Below are 20,000 nucleotides of genomic sequence, written 5' to 3' on the forward strand. Positions count from 1 at the left end.
GAATGAGGTTTCACGGCGCACCTTGAACTCCTCATGGAAGAAACTGTGGCCAGCCGTTGTAGCAGAACGAGACTTTGAAGGTTTCGATCCCTAAACCGAAGACGAGGCCGTTGATGATCCTGCCCCCGAGGGTGATGTTGAGGAAATAATTTCAATCGGGAGGTTCATGGGGCTTGTTGTCGATGAGGCTGACGTCCATAACCTTATCGAGGAGCACAGGGAGGAGCTTACGACTGAAGACTTAAAGGAGTTAGAGGCAATGCAGTTGACGATCATTCAAGAAGAGCACAGCTCTAGTGGAGGCGAGGACGGAGGGGGGGAGACTGGAAACGACATCGTCAGAAATAAGGGAAGCTATCGGTTGGTATGAAAACCTTACAAGTTTCATTGAAAAAAACACCCAGAAAAACTTCACACTAGTCGTCTTATGCAGTGTTAATGATAAGTGTATGAGTCAATTTAGGAATATGTTGAGGAATCGTCAGAAACAGGCTTCTTTGGATAGATATTTCTCCAAAAGATAAATTTCAAAAAGCAAAGACGATAATAGTGATTCTATCAAAAAAGGTAAATAAGAGTAATTTTTCAAGTTCTAAAAAAAAAATCATAAAAAAAAATTTCAAAAGACAAAAATAATAAAAAAAGCATTTTTAATTTTAAGTGTTTATTAGTAAAAATAAATTTATTATCAAGTGTACATAACATAATTAGCATTGATACATTTTTATATCTACCGTCTACTCCCCCCTCTGCCTCCACCCACTACCAGCTCAAGTCACGTCACTCCAAAGGTAAATAAGATTTAATTTTTCCTTTACAGTACTGTATAGTATATAATTTTTATTTATAATGTTATTTAATTATATACTGTACAGTACTGTACATGTATATTATATATAAGTATACTGTAGTACAGTGCTTACTATACTACTGTATTGTATTTTGTTACATTCTAATTTTCAATGTTTTTACCAGGGGTTTTTCACGCATTAACTATTCTATTGCCTGCCAGACGACATTTTCACCATACGATACCGACTCCGGAACAGATCAATGTCGTATGGCGGGGGCCTACTGTATATATATATATATATATATATATATATATATATATATATATATATATATATATGTATATATATATATGTATATATATATATATATATATATATATATATATATATATATATATACACGTTCATTTCAAACCTCAAATAAAAATTTTTCTTTAAAATACAACGTTATAATAATGTATTGATTCAAATATACCCTTATGGCTGAGTAAAACTATTGATTTAATTGGTGGCACCGAAATGTTAATAAATCATAATGTTAACAAAAAATCAAAGAACGTGGTAAAGGACCAAAGCCATTTAAAACTAATATAAGTTTCCTAAATCTCTTTAAAAGCCAAGGAAAGAAATGATTGTATAGAGAAATATATTTCCAATTATTGCTCTAAAAATTATATAAAAAATATCATACCAATAAAAATAAATTTCAGAATGCAGAGTGGGAATCTTGTAATCACCAGAAACTGTTAGAGTTCAAAGAATAAACCTGCTGGCTTTGAGATTTAGATATTCTGTTTGATAGGTAGGACATAAGTAGTTGGAGACGCACCTCTATGAAAATTCCTTGAGCAATGCCTGATACAAATCCTCTTAGTTATCAATGTTTAAATCTCCAATAAAATAGAAGGGGGAGGAGGGAGGCAGAGGCGATAACGAAGAGCCCTAAATGACTCCGAAAGATGAGAGTTTGTATGCTCCTCGCACAGCGTCTTCATTTCGCAACTTTGGCATGAGGCTGAGGACGATCTGAGGGATCGGATGTCGAAATTTTAGGCCAAAGAGAAAGATGTTGGGTTCAAATTACTAGTCGTTCTGCCTCAGTAGTGCTCAAAGCTTTGGAGAATGTTTTATGGAAATGAATGCGTCTTCGAAATACTCTGTCCATAGTTTTTGATATTTCTGTAAAGTTGACTTTTTATATCTGTGAAATATAACCGATTTTTCTTAAACCTCAGATTGGTCTTTTAGTTCATACTTTAAAAATTGTCCGTAATATTACCATATTTATAATAAAGGAAGGTAGGTATTGTATGAAACTAGTAAAGAAAGGTAGCCTTCTTTTTCAACAGCTCCTGTGATGTAGATTGAAGGGTATTTGTCGATAAAGGCTGGTTGTAGATATATATTCGTATTTGGACGTTAAAACTCCCGAAACAAGTTAAAAGGGACATCGTACAACAGTTTAGCGTTCATATCACATGTTTTACTCTATTTATGGTTTCTCCGACCATTGAGATCCAGTGTAAATTATGGTGAATGAATTTTAACCCCAACAAAATGATTGTAAGTAGGTCGAGGACAGTGGCCCCCAAACATCCGGATCACAGCGTTGATAATGATTCTTTAAATCTGTTCGACTCTTTTGATTATGTGTGATTCTTGATAACAAATTTACTTTTAATAAATATATTCGGTCTGTGTCTTCTTCAATTGCACAAAAATTGGCTAATTGACAAAGTCTTTTAAGATTGTCGATGATCAATCTACTCTGAAGAAGTTTTAAAGATTCTATCCTTCTACCTTGTTTCAAGTATTGTTCTCCTGTTAGCTACGGAATCTCTTCTTAATTTTCTGGATAGGAATATTGTGGTCTATTGAATTTCTTATTCCTGATCTAGATATAAATATCTATCACCGGCGTTTGGTTAGTTTTTTCTATGCATTTTGCATAAGATTTTTCCTAATTCTGACCATCCTTTGCATTCACATATTCCCAGATAGTACCATCGTGTTCATAATACTAGGTATGCAGTTGATTCTTATAGTCATGCCTTCTCCCCATAAGGCTCAATACTACACATTATTCAAGAAGTATTATTCCAGCTGTAACCAGTTAGTGGAATGATCTTCTTAATCAGGTAGTTGAATCGGTTTAACTTTAAAAGTTCAGTGTTAGAGTGAATGTTTTTTTATGTTGAACATACAAAAAATCTATTTTAATGTTACTTTTCTTGAAATATCTTATTCTGATTGTTCATTACTTCCCTTCTTGATTGTTTTTTTCCTTATTTCCTTTCCTTACTGGGATATTTTTTTCTCTGTTTGAGCCCTTAGGCTTAAAGCATCCCTCTTTTTGAACTAGGACCGTAACTTAGCTAATAATAATAATAATAATAATAATAATAATAATAATAATAACCATCATTATCATCATCATCATCATCATCAATTATCTGAACATTCTAGAATAGTTTATAAGTTTAAATCAGATTAGCCTTACACATAATACATTAGAGAGTATCATATAGAAGGCAAAAGGAATTCAGTTAACCATAATGTATTCCATTAGAAGTGAGGCTGTGTCTCTTAAGTGGAACACCTGAGGAAAAGGGAAAGAATTTGCCCTTGAAGCTGCCATCCCTCAATAACTTCCTTAGTGGCAGGGACTTCACACCTGCAACATGCATGGAGTTATCATCCTCGATGAATGAAGGTTTCAGTGATTTATATCAGGTTATGTGAGACCGGATAACGTACAAATATGGGCATAAAATAGAGGACATTGTATTATTAGGACTATGACTTATTAGTCACCGAAAAGATAAACATTTTTATTTTTTCAAGTTATGAGTTGATGGGTAATGATCAAATAAGCATGCATTTTATTTCACTTAGTCTGACGATATCAATTAGCTCCAATCAAGCTTCCATTTTATTCTATACTGACTTTATATATATATATATATATATATATATATATATATATATATATACAGTATGTATATATATATACATACATATATATATATATATATATATATATATATATACATCTATCTTCATTATTTTTCTAAAACATTCACACACACACACACACACATATATATATATATATATATATATATATATATATATATATATATATATATATGTATATATATATATTATATAGATATAGATATAGATATACATATACATATATATATATACATATATATACATATGTATATATATACATATGTATATATATACATATGTATATATATGTATATATTTACATATGTATATGTATATATATATATCTATATCTATATATATATATATATATATATATATATATATATATATATATATGTAGACACATATACAATTAAATATACATACAAATGCAAACATCTTTGGAAATTGAACCATACAATATACGATTCTAGAGAAGATCTTGCTGTGGTACCAGAAGAGCTGAAAGAAATAGAATGAGATGAAATAGGCTTTGTTGAAATTAGAAAAACTTTGGCATCTTATATAGAGTTAAAAGACGGCTATAGGTTTTGCTTCAGAGGACATGGAAAGAAAATGGAGTGGATTCTCTTATTAATGAAAATCTTGCAGGTATCACAGAGGAATTTTGTATTACTAGTGATTGATTTCTAGAATTAATCATCAAACTAAATAAAAATTATAAACTGAAGATCTTTCAAACATATGTCCCCAACAACATCCCATACAGAAGAAGACATTTAAACTTTTTTATGAAGATCTGGAGATATCTATGAAAAAACATAAGACTTAATTTTGTTATGGGTGATTTCAATGCTAAAGTAGGTTGTACAGCAAGGGTTTCATAGACGTTCGTACACTGTAATGGTATTTCTTTTTTTGTCTTATCACTTGCTATTCCTTGCACTGATGATAGCCTAACCTGCTTAAGCTGGTTAACTCACGATTTTTTTTTTTTTTTTTTGTGACGTTTTTGCTTGCAATTGCTGGTATATAAGCTCGATGTCTGTTTAATAAAGTTTAGTTGCATTCCTCTTGCCTCTGTAACAACATAACAACACACTGGCACAATTGGTGACCGCTGGAGTATCGGCTCCCCCCCTCACTGCTGTGCCCTACTTGTTACAATGACACCCACCGAAGCTAACTCTTTGACACATGCCATTACAATGAAAAAGTGGCCTTTTGCCAGCAGAGAAGCGCCATCACAATGAAAAAGTTGCCTTTTGCCACCAGAGAAGCGCTTTCCTGGTTCCAGCGTGCCGAAGATCAGTTTTGCATCAAGGGCGCGAGTTGCCCAAGCAGCAAAGCAGACTATGTCGTCACAACTAACCCCGCATTCTCAGAAATCTTTGATTAGGTTTGCGACCAAGGGAACACCCCAATAGCATATGACGCCCTCAAAACATACATCCTAGAGCAATATAAACCATTGCCAATTGCCTGTATCGCTAACCTTTTTCAGCTTTTTCAACAGTTGTTGGAAGACTACAAGGCTTCGCTCGCCCTCAGAGAAATAACCAGTTTCACTCGCCTGCACCCTGCCGTAGACGGCTCTCCTTGGGACGTGAACTTACATCATTCCCTGTAGATATAAAACCTACCCGACCATGTATACATCGCCATTCCCGATGTCGATGTTTTGCCTATGAAGAACCTGATGACCAAAATCGACACCATTATGGAGAGCCATTTCAACACCTTCAAGACCTTCATCAATGCCTCCACTCCTGACGAAGAGAGCAATTTTTCAACAGTGACCAGAACTGACGCCCGGCCCGTGATGTGCCAGAGCAGCGACAAAGCCGCTCACCACCCACATAAGCTGCCCCTCGCTCATGTTCCAACCAACAACCTCTTCAGCCACTTACTGACACCGATCAGCCGGGCCAGCTTTGAAGAAATGTGTAAATATTTTTTAGTGGCAAAACATTTTGTAAGTAAGCCATATATTGTTCCAGTGGCCTCCACTATTTCTTACCTGGAATTTGTAAAATTTTTCTTTTTGTTACCCTAAGGAGACAGCTTTCGTTGCTATTTTTTATCTTATTGTAGATATTTCAAATTTGTTGAGAACTCTGATTCACACATTTCCTGAATTTTACCTTAGGTATGGAAAACAGGTAAGGTAACTGAAGGAAAGGCATAAGTAAGGACACATATTTAATGGAAAAGAAGAGTACAAATTGTAGTTTGTCTCTCGTTTATAATTAAGGAACATCGTAGACCACACCATGAATTTCCTGGAAATACAACTCCTTGGTTTAAATACCCCCAAGCAAGAGAACTCTACCACAAGACAGTGGAAGACCATGGTGTAGAGGCTATGTCACTATCGAAGATTTGAGATCAATGGTTTGATTTTGGAGTGTCCTCCTAGAAGAGCTGCTTGCCATAGCTAAAGAGTCTCTTCTACCCTTGCTAGAAGGAAGGTAACTACTGTGTGGCCAGACAAAGGACCCTATAACTCTATAGCGGTAGTATATCAACGGGTGCCTTAATAATCGCTAACCTCTTTTGTCTTGTAATATTTTCCAGTATATTTTCACTGAAGATTGGACGAAAGAGAAACAAGGAAAAAATGTAACAATATAGCCAACCTAAAACACTGAATGTCGGATTCAGTTACTGTTTGTTCTTAACATAAAATTATCACATTACGATTATATTAAAGTTTTCAATTGATTGAAATTAAAACAAACGTATATGCATAAATTTATTTCATAATTTATACGTATAATGGATATTATATACTATGTACATAGTGAGCTGCTTAATTGTTGATGAAAAAAATAAATAATGGAAATATCACAACGAAAACGCATCCTTATGTGATCATTCCCATAATTATGTTTCGCTTAATGACCTTAACGAAACTAGATTGGTGATCGCTCTGTTTGGAATTGTTTTGAAATAAAAGGTCAAGGAATGTATTTGAATCTCTACTGCGGGGCTCCATACCCAGTTGATGGCGGTGGAGGGGGAGGAGCATAAGAGTTGCTTCGGGAAGAGGCCGCTTCACGTTCTGCGGCAGCGTCTTCTTCAGCAGCCTTAGCGATCTGGTCGAGGACGAACTGGGGAATTGGGTGGGGGAATTCGGGAGCCACTGGCAGCAGGTCGGACTGGGGCTGATAACCGTTCTCGTCGGCGACATATTTTACTTCGACGAAAGTGCCGTCAGGAGCAGTGTATCTGATGGAAAATAAGTGCAGCATTAAAACCAGAGTAAGTTATTCAATACGAGAGAGAGAGAGAGAGAGAGAGAGAGAGAGAGAGAGAGAGAGAGAGAGAGAGAGAGAGAGAGAGAGAGAGAGAGAGATTGTCCTCTGGTGAATCAAGCAAAATATATCAGTATATTTCTTAAAAGAAAAAATATAAGATAAGATGGATCTCTAAGAAAACTTACGCGTAAACTCCAGACTTGACGACTGAGTCTTCTGGCCCATTTGGAGACCCAGACTGGGAGAAGACGATTCCATTGTCAGCCTCAAAATCGACACTGAAGCTTCCAAACTCATCCTGGGTTCGGTCGTCCCTCAAGATAGCTACTGGTGGCAGAACGACTTCAATGGCAGCTCTGTTGGAGGCAGCAGGGGCTCCGTAAGTAGGAGCAGGCGTAGGAGGGTCATAGGATGGTAGCTTGTCTGCAACAGCAACGGTTGCTAAAGCAATGAGGATTACCTGCAGAAAATTTTGAGTTTTTATTTAAAGATCTTTGTGGTATTTATGTTAATGCTGAATTGAGAAAGAAAGTATATACATACATAAATACATATATATATATATATATATATATATATATATATATATATATATATTTGTATATATATATATATATATATATATATATATATATATATATATATATATATATATATATATATATATACATATATATATATGTATATGTATATATACATGTATATATATATATATATATATATATATATATATATATATATATATACCCTGAAGAAGAGTTTAAGTGTGTGAATATATTCTACTCACAGTTTCATGTTGGAAGTGTCGGTGATAGAATACGAGAAATAGAGAGAGAGAGAGAGAGAGAGAGAGAGAGAGAGAGAGAGAGAGAGAGAGAGAGAGAGAGAGAGAGAGAGAGACCCAAACAAATCTATTCGATGCCAGGACACAGATAGAGAGAGAGAGAGTGTATATATATATACATATGTATATATATATTTATATATATATATATATATATATATATATATATATATATATATATATATATATATATATATACCCTGAAGAAGAGTTTACGGGTGAGGATGTATCCTACTCACAAACTTCATCTTGGAGGTGTCGGTGAGAGAATGATAGAAAGTCTCTCAGGTGAGCACTTTATATAGCGGAACAGGAAAGACGCCCAAAGGACTTAGTGTATCGAGGATCTATTTGGGAGGCTGGACGGACTGGGAGAAGGGGTGTGCCCTTGACTCTTCTTAAACAGCTTCCATCTTTCATATCTTACTCTTGACTTAAACAAGGTATAGTTAGAGTGACGTAGTCATTTAAATTTGCAGAATATATAGTTTTGCGATTGGGAGAAGCACTGGCAAAGTCCACATTCCCCATTTGTTATAGATTTCACATCATTCCAGAGGTAGTACAATAATTTTTTGGTTAGAACACTGATAATTCATATTCTTATTCATATGGAGAGCTTATTATGTTTTTTTTATTTATCAAAAGTTATTCAAACTAGAAAAAAAAGATTATTTTCATGCTAGGCAAATGCGGATTAAATGGTATTTGCCGATCATTGTCAATGTTTACAGGTATATTTGTCTTTTTTTATTATCCTACTTACTTCTGTCTGTCGTTCTGTCTATATCCACTATCAAACAGAAATGCCTTATACCACAACCACATGCACGGGACATATAGGAATTCGTACTGAAACTTCTAGGATAGTTTGTCAGGTTTTTGTACATTTATTCTACGAGTTAAAATAAAAAAAAATATATATATATATATAGATATATTACAAAGATGTAAATCTGTAATAAACTGCCATTGATTACATGTTCTATAATAATCAGCTTCAACCCTTCCAATTACTCAAATAGTTGGATAATTCGCCTTATACTTCCAATGATAAACAAAATATAGAAAAGACATGAGGAAAGATTTGGGATCAATCGTTAAGGCAAAACAAAGGCTAGAGCGAGTCATAGATATCTTTGTAAATGTTCTATAAACAATTACCTTTAACTACGTGAAGGGTAAAGGATTCATTTCACAAATTTTCATGTTTTTTTTTTTTCTCCGACAGCATGATTCGATTAGCCATGGTAGCTACAGAGATTTTAGAATTCAACCTTATCATTTGGGATTCTAAATGAGAGAATGTTAGTGTGTGTGTGTTTAGGGATGACTAAAGCTAAGGAAATTTTAGACTATCTTTAAGGGAATGTTCAGTTATCAGAGCATCCACGCAATATAGATTCGAATAATAGTTGTTTGCGTCAATAGGCGTTGGAGATGATGATAATGATGACAAAAAAAAAAAAAAATTATTTGGAATAACCTTACAATCCATTATAATTTTCTTTTCTTCCCTCCTGACCAGAAAAAAATAGTCATTGTGAGGCTCATTTCATCCACTCTTATATACCAGGAAAAAAAAAAAGAAAAAAAATAGCGAATTCCTCGGTGATAGTTTGAAAGCAAAAGGTATTAAAAGGAACAAACACACAGACGTCGAAAAATCAACAGCTCCTTTAAGTGAGAAAAGCACAAAGTTCATTATTATTATTATCACTTGCTAAGCTACAACCACTCATTCACAATTCTTGTTTTCCGCCAACAGCTGGGCACGAAACTTTGCTGTTGCACCAGACAAACTATGCTCCTTGAAAGCTATACACCTTTCGTACTTAGCTCTGAATAGCTAGATCCAATTCATACACCTCTACGATGATATTTATATTTACGCGAAAAAATTTGTTCCATATAACTCGATTCAATTATATTTACTTCTAGCATTTAAACAAATCTGCCAAAGTCATAACATTGATTGTACATACTAACATAAAGAAGAACTAGCTAGTTAGCCTATGTACGTTTTCAGCATATATATGCTTAGCTATTATCTATTCCAATGACTTTTCAGTTTTTTTTTCTTTTCCAGTGTAATAAGTGTTAACAAGACTTTGATGGGTCATCAAATCACAGATATGAAAACCAATTTTATTTTTACTCTATTGCTGTGATCAAAACGACCTTTATCAAGATGGATATATTAGGTTTCTAAACTGTACTTACACAGAAATATTAGTAGATTTTTATATAGATTAAAAAGAATCTGTATGTACAGAATAAAAAAAAAATAAAAACACCATGCTTCTATATTAATAAAAGTAGGTTTCTATTTTGACAGTGAAATCAAGTAGATAGAAATATCATGTTTCCATATACACTCAATTAAACCCATTATTGCCTACCGTATATGAATATAATCGAAAATAGCAAGGCTACAAAAAATTTCCCATTTTCTGACTGAATTTTATCATCATCATCATCATCTCTTCCCACGCCTATTGACGCAAAAGGCCTTGATAAAATTTCACCAGTAGTCTCTATCTTGAGTCTTTAATTCATTACTTCTCCATTCATTCTCTCCGAGTTCATGCTTAATAGTCCTCAGCCATGTAGGGCTGGGTCTTCTAACTCTTCTAGTGCCTTTTGGAGCCGAGTTAAACGTTTGGTGAACTAATCCGTCTTGGGGGAGTGCGAATAGCATGCTCAAGCCATCTCCATCTACCTGTCACCCTGATCTCATCCACAAATGGCACTCGAGTAGTCTCTCTTATGGTTTCATTTCTAATCCTCTCCTGCCATTTAACTCCCAATATTCCTCCGAGGGCCTTGTTCTCAAATCTACTAAATCTATTGGAGATTGTTTCATTGCCTTACTGTAACACAGATCTCACTAAACTGATATAAAGTTTGATTTTTATATGTAATTCAAGGTACTTTGATTTCAAAATTTTACTTAACCTAGCCATTGTCTGATTTGCTTTTTAAATTTTCCATTAAACTCCAACTCTAAAGACCCTGTATTAGAGATCAATGTTCCTAAATAATTATAGGATTCTACATCATTTATCCTTTCTCTTTCCAATAATATTTCTTTTTCCATAGCATATTCCGTTCTCATTATCTTTATATCTTTCTTCTATTTATCTTGAGCTTAACCTCCTTTGATATTTCATTCATCCTGTGGTGTTCTGCTAATAAGGACAGTGTCATCAGCCTACTCTAGGTCAGATAATTTCCTATTACCAATCCAGTCCAATTCTTCTCCACCATCTCAAACTGTTCTATGCATTACAAAATTCATGAGGAAGATAAACAACATAGGTAACAACACATTCCCCTGAAGTACTCTGCTGCTCACTGGAAATTCATTCGATAGGACTCCAATTACACTACCTTTGCATTTGCTATGTTCATGAACAGACTTAATAAGATTTACATTTTTAATAGGAATTCAATAATAACACAGGACTCTCAACAAAATTAGCTAGCGCACATTATCAAAAGCTTTTTCCTAGTCCACAAATGACATCAAAAGTGGATTTCTATATTCTATACATTGCTGTCCAACATATGTCAAAATGAAAATTTGGTTAGTACAACTTTTACCTTTTCTAAATCCTGCTTGTTCATCTCATCTTTTCATCAACCTTTCTCTTTAGTCTCTTTAGAATGGGCAAACGATATATTATGACAACTAATGTAAGGGTGATTCCTCTGTAATTATTGCAATTAGTCAGGTTTCCTTTTTTACCCATTTTCAACAACACTCCTAACTCCCATTCATAAGGCGTTGCTTCTTCCTGCCACATTCTACAAAATAATCAAGTAATTATTCTGGGGGACTCTTCATTTTCAGCTAGGATAATCTCAGCAGTTATTTCATCGTAACTAGAGGCTTTTCATCTCCTGAGTTTTTTTTTTTTTTTTCTTCTTTTTTTTTTTTAAATGATCACTTTGACTTCAAACACACACAATTCATTCATGGCCACATCAAGTACTTCCTCAGCTTCAGTTATATCAACAAATTACTCCCTTCATATCTCCCATTCACGACCTCACTAAATTGTGCCATCCTACGTTGCATTTCTCCATATTCTGTTGTAATAACAGATCCATCTCTCTTTTTGATGGGTATATGTTTCTCCTTTTCCAACACAGAGATTGCATTGATAATTCTATAAGCCATTCTTACGCCATAGAAACTCCCTGAATTCATAGCTTTGTCAGCTTCATCTGGTTTCCTGTCTAAATACTCTCTCCAGTCATTCATGGCTATTCTTTTGACTTCACTATCAATATTGGAAAACTTAGCATGCTCTACATTGTAATTTATATTTCTTCCTCGAAAACTATCAACAATCAATTTCTGGCTCTGACTCCTTTTTCATAGTATCCCAAGTATAATTTTCTATTCATGGCTTTCTTCTTGTAACTACATGTCTCAAAACTTTACTACCAACTGACTGATATATATTCTTAATATCACACCCTTTTTCATTAATTGTCTGCTCTTCAAAGTCTCTCAAAGTCTCTAAGATTGCAAATCGATGCGTTCATTCAATTGCAAATGTTTCAATGTGTTCATCTTCTAGAAGCTTAGTTGTATCAAACCTTGGTATTCTATTTATATTTCGGTTCGGTGATTTCAGTTTTAATTTCAGTGTGGCAATGAGGAGTCGATGATCAATGCCAATATCGGCACCTCTATAGCTTCTGACATTTCTCAGAGTCCTCCATCTCCTTTTATTAATGGCTATGTGATCTATATGACATTTTTAATGGCCACAAAGTGAAGTCCATGTATATTTGTGGATGTCCATGATCTGGAAAAGAGTACCTCTAATAACAAGATTGTTTGTTCAACAGAAACTTATGAAATGTACTCCATTTTCATTTGCAACTTCGCTAAGACCCTCAACACCCATCAAATTTGTTATACCTTGATTATTCCTTTCAGCTTAAGCATTGAGGTCACCAATCACAATTTCCATATCTCTCTCTGGGATTTCATCTATTACACTCTACAGTTCTTTATAGTATTCGTCTTCCCGTTCTTCAGGGGAATCATTTGTGGGTACATAGAAAACTGTAATACTTATATTGCAATTTCTTGATTTAAAATTTGCAAGTAACAATCTACTATTTACAGGTCTTCACTCAGTTAAAGCCTTTCCTACTCTTGGTGTCATCATTATCCCTACCCCTTCTCTTCAAACTAAATCTGTTCTTCCTGAATATATATATATATATATATATATATATATATATGTAAATATATATGTGTGTTTATATATGTATATATATATATATATGCATATATATATATATATATATATATATATATTGCTTTGGTCTTAGTTTTTCCTGACCAATCCCCTTAACCCATGTTTAACTTAGGGCCTAGATATCCAAACTATATCTAATAAATTCTCAGTGTGATTCATGGTTCTAGCATTCCAATTAATGTTGTTAAATTTTTCATCAGTATTCATATACGCGGAGATTCCTAGCACCCCGCTACGCCAGAGATTCGGGGCCGTTCTTCCATCTTCACTTTCCATTGACTGACTAAATCTATAGTGAATTCATTGCCTAGATTCATCAAAGGACAACCAGTTCCTTGTGATGCGCAATGGTTGTCTAACTAAGGCAAGTGATCCCCACCAGTCCATACTAATTCTATGAAGATCACACGCCAGGCATCAGGAGTAGAAACCAGCTAGTCAGCTTGTCTCTTGCCTTAAACCCAATCCGTCACCCTGCTACCAGTGACTTCATCGAGATTTAGGGAGACATTTCCTCCTCACCCAAAGTTCTCGTTACTCCTTTAGGTTGTTCATCCACTTATATAACCGTTGGCAAACATCGGTTGTTAAGATAGATATATCATTTCACCAGATAATTCATTTCACCGATGACAAAACTGCAGATTATATAATCCATATATTTAAATCAAATCCCAATGTATATAAATGTTTTAAAGTATTCGGTTTTAAAAGAAAAAAAAAACTGTCCACTGAATGATAAAAATAGGAGACAAACCATTTTTCATGGCTATACTAGCTGTACAAGAATTTTGAGAGTAATTTCTACCACTTAATTGAAATTTACATTTTTATTATAAATTGTGATAGAATACATTAGTATGTTGTTAGAGAATTTTTTATATATGGTGTCTTAATAGGATTTATCTTATTATTATATTGACAGAGCTTCTTATGCATATTCAGTATGTAGACACGCACACATTCACACACGCACACACTCATATATATAATTTATATATATATATATATATATATATATATATATATATATATATACTACTTAACAGTGTGGTACACCCCTTCGTTTACGTTCGGAAGGCCTGTTGATAACTGATATTACACTGCACATCAATCTGCTCTGATGTAAATGGGAGCTAATGTATGTTGCTGAATCATAAAAAAAAGACTTGGGACCAGCAACCAGACCCCTCAGTACTTGTCAAGACACTAGAAAAATGTACCCTACTATTTCTACCCTCTCCCACAAACTCTGAGGCTTAAATTCAATATTATTTTAATAGTAATTAAAAATATATGCTGTATATACGTGTCTCTGTTTGTAGGGGTGTGTTTATTTGTGTATGTGTGTAAAAACTGTTTTGGTAGATCGAAGTGGAAAATACATTGTATCAGGACACGCTGCAAAAAAGAAAAAAAAATCTGTTTGTGAGTTATGACGAACATAGGTTACTGATTTGAAAATAAAATGAACTTGTAGATCCTGTAATAACCACCAGAATCGTTAAGTCAACTTTATGAAATATGAAAGGTAAATATAAATAAAAGAAAAACGACGAATCTGTTTCGAGAGTGTTTGCATAGTGTATTGTTACCCAAGATGAACTGATCCGTTGAGAGTTATGGAGATGAGTAAATATTAGACAATAGTTACCGTTGGTTCAAAGGATGGTCCAGTACTCTGAATTGGTTTGGTATTGTCAGATGTCAGCGGTCGATATGTCAGTGTGAGGAGTGAATTTCTCAAGAGCGTCAGGAAGTAAGAGAATAACTCTCCAACTGTGAAGGATATATGAAGAATTGTCAGAGCTGCAAAATAAAGCGTAACAAAGTTCAAGCTCGAGAATTCATGCAAGTGAAAAAAGAATGGCGTTTTGTATGTAAAAAATTTCAACATGTTACTGATAACTTATATATATATAAATATATATATATATACATATATATATATATATATATACATATAGATATGTATATATATATATATATATATATATACATATATATATGTATATATATATATATATATATATATATATATATATATATATATATATATGTATATATATATATATATGTATATGTATATGTATATATATATATATATATATATATATATATATATATATATATATATATATATATATATATATATATATATATATATATATATATATATGAAGCGGCTGTGTTGAAATGCTTTAGTGCAATTTGTACATTCATGGTTCACCCGTTTATATGTTTCTAATTTTAGAGAGCTGTTCTGTTAATCCACGAAGTAGTACTTTCTAAAAAGGCTTTCACAACTCATGTTTTCCAGTTTGGTATATTGACAAACCTCTGTCTTTATTCCTGTTCATGGATTGAGGAGTTATTATTTCCTTTGAAATAGAAATGTTTCTCTGAGCTCATATTTATTCAAACAGTTCATTAAGTATGACGTTAGTAAAGTACCTCCACTTATAGATGAGCTTTTTTCTTTCTTCGGCAGCCATGATCACTGACTTAAACTTTATATATGGGCTGCTTTTCATAGAAGAATAAACGTATCCTTCAATGCTCTATCTATAGTATTATTATTATTATTATTATTATTATTATTATTATTATTATTACTACTAGCTAAGCTACAACCCTAGTTGGAAAAGCAGGATGCTATAAGCCCGGAGGCTCCAACAGGGAAAATAGCCCAGTGAGGAAAGGAAAAAGGGAAAATAGAATATTCTAAGAAGAGTAACAATATTAAATAAATATCTCCGATATAAACTATAAAAATTTGAACAAAACAAGAGGAAGAGAAATAAGATAGAATAGTGTGCTGGCGTGTACCCTCAAGCAAGAGAACTCTCACCCAAGACAGTGGAAGACCATGGTACAGAGGTTATGGCACTACCCAAAATCCGAATATTCTTCTAAAACACTGAGCCTAAAAACTACATTTGACCGACATCATATAATTTTATTTATCTGAAGTTCTTCGTTGTCAAGTTTTTATATGATATGAAACGACCTTTTCCAGGTTGTCTCATACATGTATGGATTCCTTTTTTTTTCTTTTTTTTTTTGCTATTGATTATTACGATGTCCAGAAGTCTGATGACTCATCACTGTAACGATGTTTTTCCTTTAGTCAGTTCTCTAAATTATTTGGATTTTTTATTGTTTTTGTTTCTGTATGCAAGGATTGTCCATAGAAGATTTGATATTACATTTGTAGTTTATTTGTGTCCTTATTTCCTTTTCACACTGGGCTATGTTTCCTTGTTGGAGCCCTTGGGCTTAGTGCATCCTGCTTTTCCAACTAGGGAAGTAGCTCAGCTACTACTACTACTACTAACAACAACAACAACAACAACAACAACAACAACAACAACAACAATAGATATAATAATAAGACAGCCGTTCATAATAGGTTAATAAAATTTGAATATTAAGTATTAAAAAGGAGAGTGAACTTATTTCCCTTTGAATATAAAAGTCTACTTAAATAGTATTTCCATTGAGCGCCACATGGATTTTCTTTCAATCAAGAAATCAAGAGAAGTCACAAACACCCCTACCAGCTCCTCATGCAAAAAAAAAAAAAAAAAAAAAAAAAGTTAACCAATAAACGTCTTCGTAGCGAGTCACATCATTAATGAGTGACCCAGAGGAAGAAGTTGTAAGAGCGAAGAAATGTTGCAAAAAATAAACCATCCAGTGTCAGAGTAGCGGGAAAGCAATGAATGTGAAGGGAAGGTAAAGGATGCTGTCCAGCATCAAGGGCATCCTGCACCTCCTCCCCTAGTACCCCAAGAGGATGAAATGAAGGAGGGGGAGTGTCAGTTAACGACGGATCTGTGGGATGCCTTATATAAATACCTTTCCCCATAACACCGTAGCACTAGTTCCTTCCGAGCAGCGACGCCATGAAGATCGTAAGTCTTCAAGGAAGTAATATTTGTTACGGATTCTTTTTTTTTTTTTTTTTTTTTTTTTAGAGACACCATGAAGATCGTAAGTCTTCAAGGAAGTACTATTTGTTACGGATTTTTTTTTTTTTTTTAAAGGAACAGTAGAAAAAGTCCTCTTTTGGTGCTCTCTCAACTTTGATTCTTTTACATTATTTGCAAAAGGAAATAAAATCGTATCATTTCTGGTCAGAATCTCAAGTTTTTAAACACCCAAAATCAGATTCCAGTAATAAAAAAAGGAGTATAAGTTTATTTAGAGATATTTAACCGCCTTCTCGAGCAATTATTATTCATTTAGTTCTAACACTCTCAGACCATCATCGTTACCATCATTGCCCTGGCTGCTGCCGCCCCACAATATGACTACAATGCCCCTCCTCCTCCACCGCCTGCCCCTGCCCCTGCCTACGGAGCCCCCTCCACTAGAGTGTCTACATTCGAAGTAGCACCTCCAGTCGCCATTTTGAGGGATGACCGAACCCACGATGAATTCGGAAGATTCTCCGTGGACTTCGAGGCCGAGAACGGCATCGTCTTCTCTCAGTCAGGATCTCCTGATGGCCCAGAAGGCGCCGTCGTCAAGGCCGGCCAATATTCGTAAGTCCAGTTTCGTTTTTGTGGTCTGATTTTCTTTGCAACTTTTTAACATGAGCGAGCATTTTCCTGTTTATGTAACTTAAATTACCTTGCATAGTTTTTTTTTTCTTAATTATCATTTTGAGAGATACCCGTATAATATAACTAGACAATATAGTATAATAGATATTTGATTAAATGTTACTTTTTTCCAAGGCTTGCTTCTTCCGTTTAATCCAGTTGTTTTGGAGTGTTCTTTGAATGCGCCCTTTCAACATCTTCCATCTGACAATATTTAACGACCTTTTAGATACACCGCTCCTGACGGTACTCTTGTAGAAGTCAAATACGTTGCTGACGAGAACGGCTTCCAGCCCCAGTCCGACCTCCTGCCCGTGGCTCCCGAATTCCCCCACCCAATTCCCCAGTTCGTCCTTGACCAGATCGCCTTCGCTGCTGCAGAAGACGCTGCTGCTGCCCGTGAGGCTGCATCATCCCGAAGCAACTCTTATGCTCCTCCTCCTCCAGCTCCTTCAAATACTTATGGCCAGCCATCTTAAATGGCAGATTACCTTAGCTCAAACCGACTTTGTCACTCATCAGTCTTTCATTTGCTTGTGAATATCATTATCGATGTGCTTCTTCGTGATTATGTATTTCCGATATATTTATAGTTGTACTATATAACATGAATATCTATATTTTGCATTAAAATGTGTTTGAATTGACCTCTACTGCTTGCCTTAATATTATGCTTATTTGGCGGGCCCACCATTTACGTAGTTACTTCTTTGAAGCAGCCTGCTCATTATATACACTTATATCACTTTCTTCTTTACGTCCTGCATCTTAAACAAACGCTGACGGGCTAAGTATTCTGTTCACTGGTGTAGACGAACTGCACAGATAACAACCACTTGTGTGAAGACATGCTTTTTGGCATTCGATAATCTTCAGCACGGATTCAATACGCTCGTGTGAAAGAGGGCCTTAAAATAATAATAATGATAATAATGATAATAATGATAATAATAATAATACTAATAATAATAATATTATTATTATTATTATTATTATTATTATCATTATTATAATAAATCAATATTGTTATAATAGTATTTCAATATTGCAAAGACTCCTGTTGGGTGTATCTCGTTTCTAGTGCCTATTCTACTATAGATCATCTTTTCATTCAGTTCTTTCTATGTTTTTCTCTCCACTCTCTCATTACACTTCCCGCTTGTACTTTCTCTTCATCATAAGTATCCCTATTTTTTTTTAACATGACGTGATCATCACTTAACACTGATCGATTATTTCACTTACACACACACACTCACTCTCTCTCTCTCTCTCTCTCTCTCTCTCTCTCTCTCTCTCTCTCTCTCTCTCTCTCTCTCTCTCTCTCTCTCGATCGATCGATCGATCGATCGATCGATCGCTACTAAAGATTGAGTAGAATCTTCTTCCGTAACATATAAGAAGAAAACAGTTACTTGCATAATCAGGATCTTATTTCGTTTAGTGTACCTCTGCCATTACAGTGTATAATAATAATAATGATAATAATAATAATAATAATAATAATAATAATAATAATAATAATAATAATAATAATAATAATAATACCACACTGGAAAAAACACCTCTGAAGGCCGCCATAAACTTCTTATGTATTCAAAGCCGTGTAGCTCTTCAAGGATCAGCAGTGCGTGCGGTTCGCAAATCCTTACCGTCTGGATATTCTCCCGCCTCATTGGTCCACTTTGATTTCTAAAACGTACGGTCGGAACTGCACGGTTTCAATTCCCTCGTTTTTTTTTTTTTTTTTACCTTCAGTAAGAAAAGATTTATTATTCTAGAACCAAAGAGGAACCGGGTTTTGGGAAGCCTTGTCTGCTTTGCGGTGCCTTCGACTGAACTTCTGACTCCTGCCTCGGTCGGCATTCTGCTGTTATCCCATCATTATCCTGAACGTCCTTCGTGTTTTGATATCTTTCTTACGGGCTGCCTTCATGCAAGAGCCCATGATCCCCTTCGCTGTAAGGGGTACAATTTAAAACTAACTAACCAACCAATTCACTCGTGTGAAGTGGGCCTAAAAAGGGGAAACCATATTGCATTGAAGACAACTAAACAAAAATCTTTTGCGAAATTATGTTTACACTTCGTTAATAGCAACACCGTCAAATTCAATTTATAATTGGCTCCTCAAAAAGGAAAGAAAATAGCACAATGGTCACTGAAACAAGCCACTTTTGATGAATCGTTAATGAAAAGAGTTTCATTAACTATTTAGTGTAATTTACAGTGTTTTAGTTGCATCATGA

The 20,000-nt window shown here is 34.4% G+C and overlaps 2 protein-coding genes across 3 annotated transcripts in view; one reads left to right on the forward strand and one right to left on the reverse strand.

Moving 5' to 3' along the window:
* Nucleotides 1-6,533: 6,533 nt before the first annotated feature.
* Nucleotides 6,534-20,000, reverse strand: part of LOC137620333 (cuticle protein AMP1A-like) — a 257,324-nt gene continuing 243,857 nt past the window's right edge. Inside the window, exons 2-3 of the mRNA XM_068350568.1 lie at nt 7,198-7,472; nt 6,534-6,983 (exon numbers count right to left, since the gene is read on the reverse strand). Of these exons, the coding sequence (XP_068206669.1) occupies nt 6,734-6,983; nt 7,198-7,472 (525 nt within the window). The 3' untranslated portion in view covers nt 6,534-6,733. The remainder of the gene's footprint in view (nt 6,984-7,197; nt 7,473-20,000) is intronic.
* LOC137620325 (cuticle protein AMP1A-like) lies at nt 16,987-18,384 on the forward strand. 2 transcript variants are annotated; one of them, XM_068350557.1, is made up of 3 exons: nt 16,987-17,058; nt 17,408-17,691; nt 17,981-18,384. In XM_068350557.1, exons 1-3 carry the CDS (start codon nt 17,050-17,052, stop codon nt 18,228-18,230), a joined length of 543 nt encoding a protein of 180 aa, XP_068206658.1. In that variant the 5' UTR covers nt 16,987-17,049; the 3' UTR covers nt 18,231-18,384. The 2 variants fall into 2 exon arrangements, with proteins under 2 accessions (XP_068206658.1, XP_068206659.1); XM_068350558.1 differs by lacking the exon at nt 16,987-17,058 and adding an exon at nt 17,129-17,137.

This window comes from Palaemon carinicauda, chromosome 26 (genome assembly GCF_036898095.1).
Source record: "Palaemon carinicauda isolate YSFRI2023 chromosome 26, ASM3689809v2, whole genome shotgun sequence".
In the NCBI taxonomy this organism is placed as follows: domain Eukaryota; kingdom Metazoa; phylum Arthropoda; class Malacostraca; order Decapoda; family Palaemonidae; genus Palaemon; species Palaemon carinicauda.

What these genes read in the sequence shown, in the direction of transcription:
- LOC137620325 (XM_068350557.1), top strand. An exon ending in GTCAAGGCCGGCCAATATTC is followed by an intron (nt 17,692 to 17,980) that starts GTAAGTCCAGTT and finishes ACGACCTTTTAG; the next exon opens with ATACACCGCTCCTGACGGTA.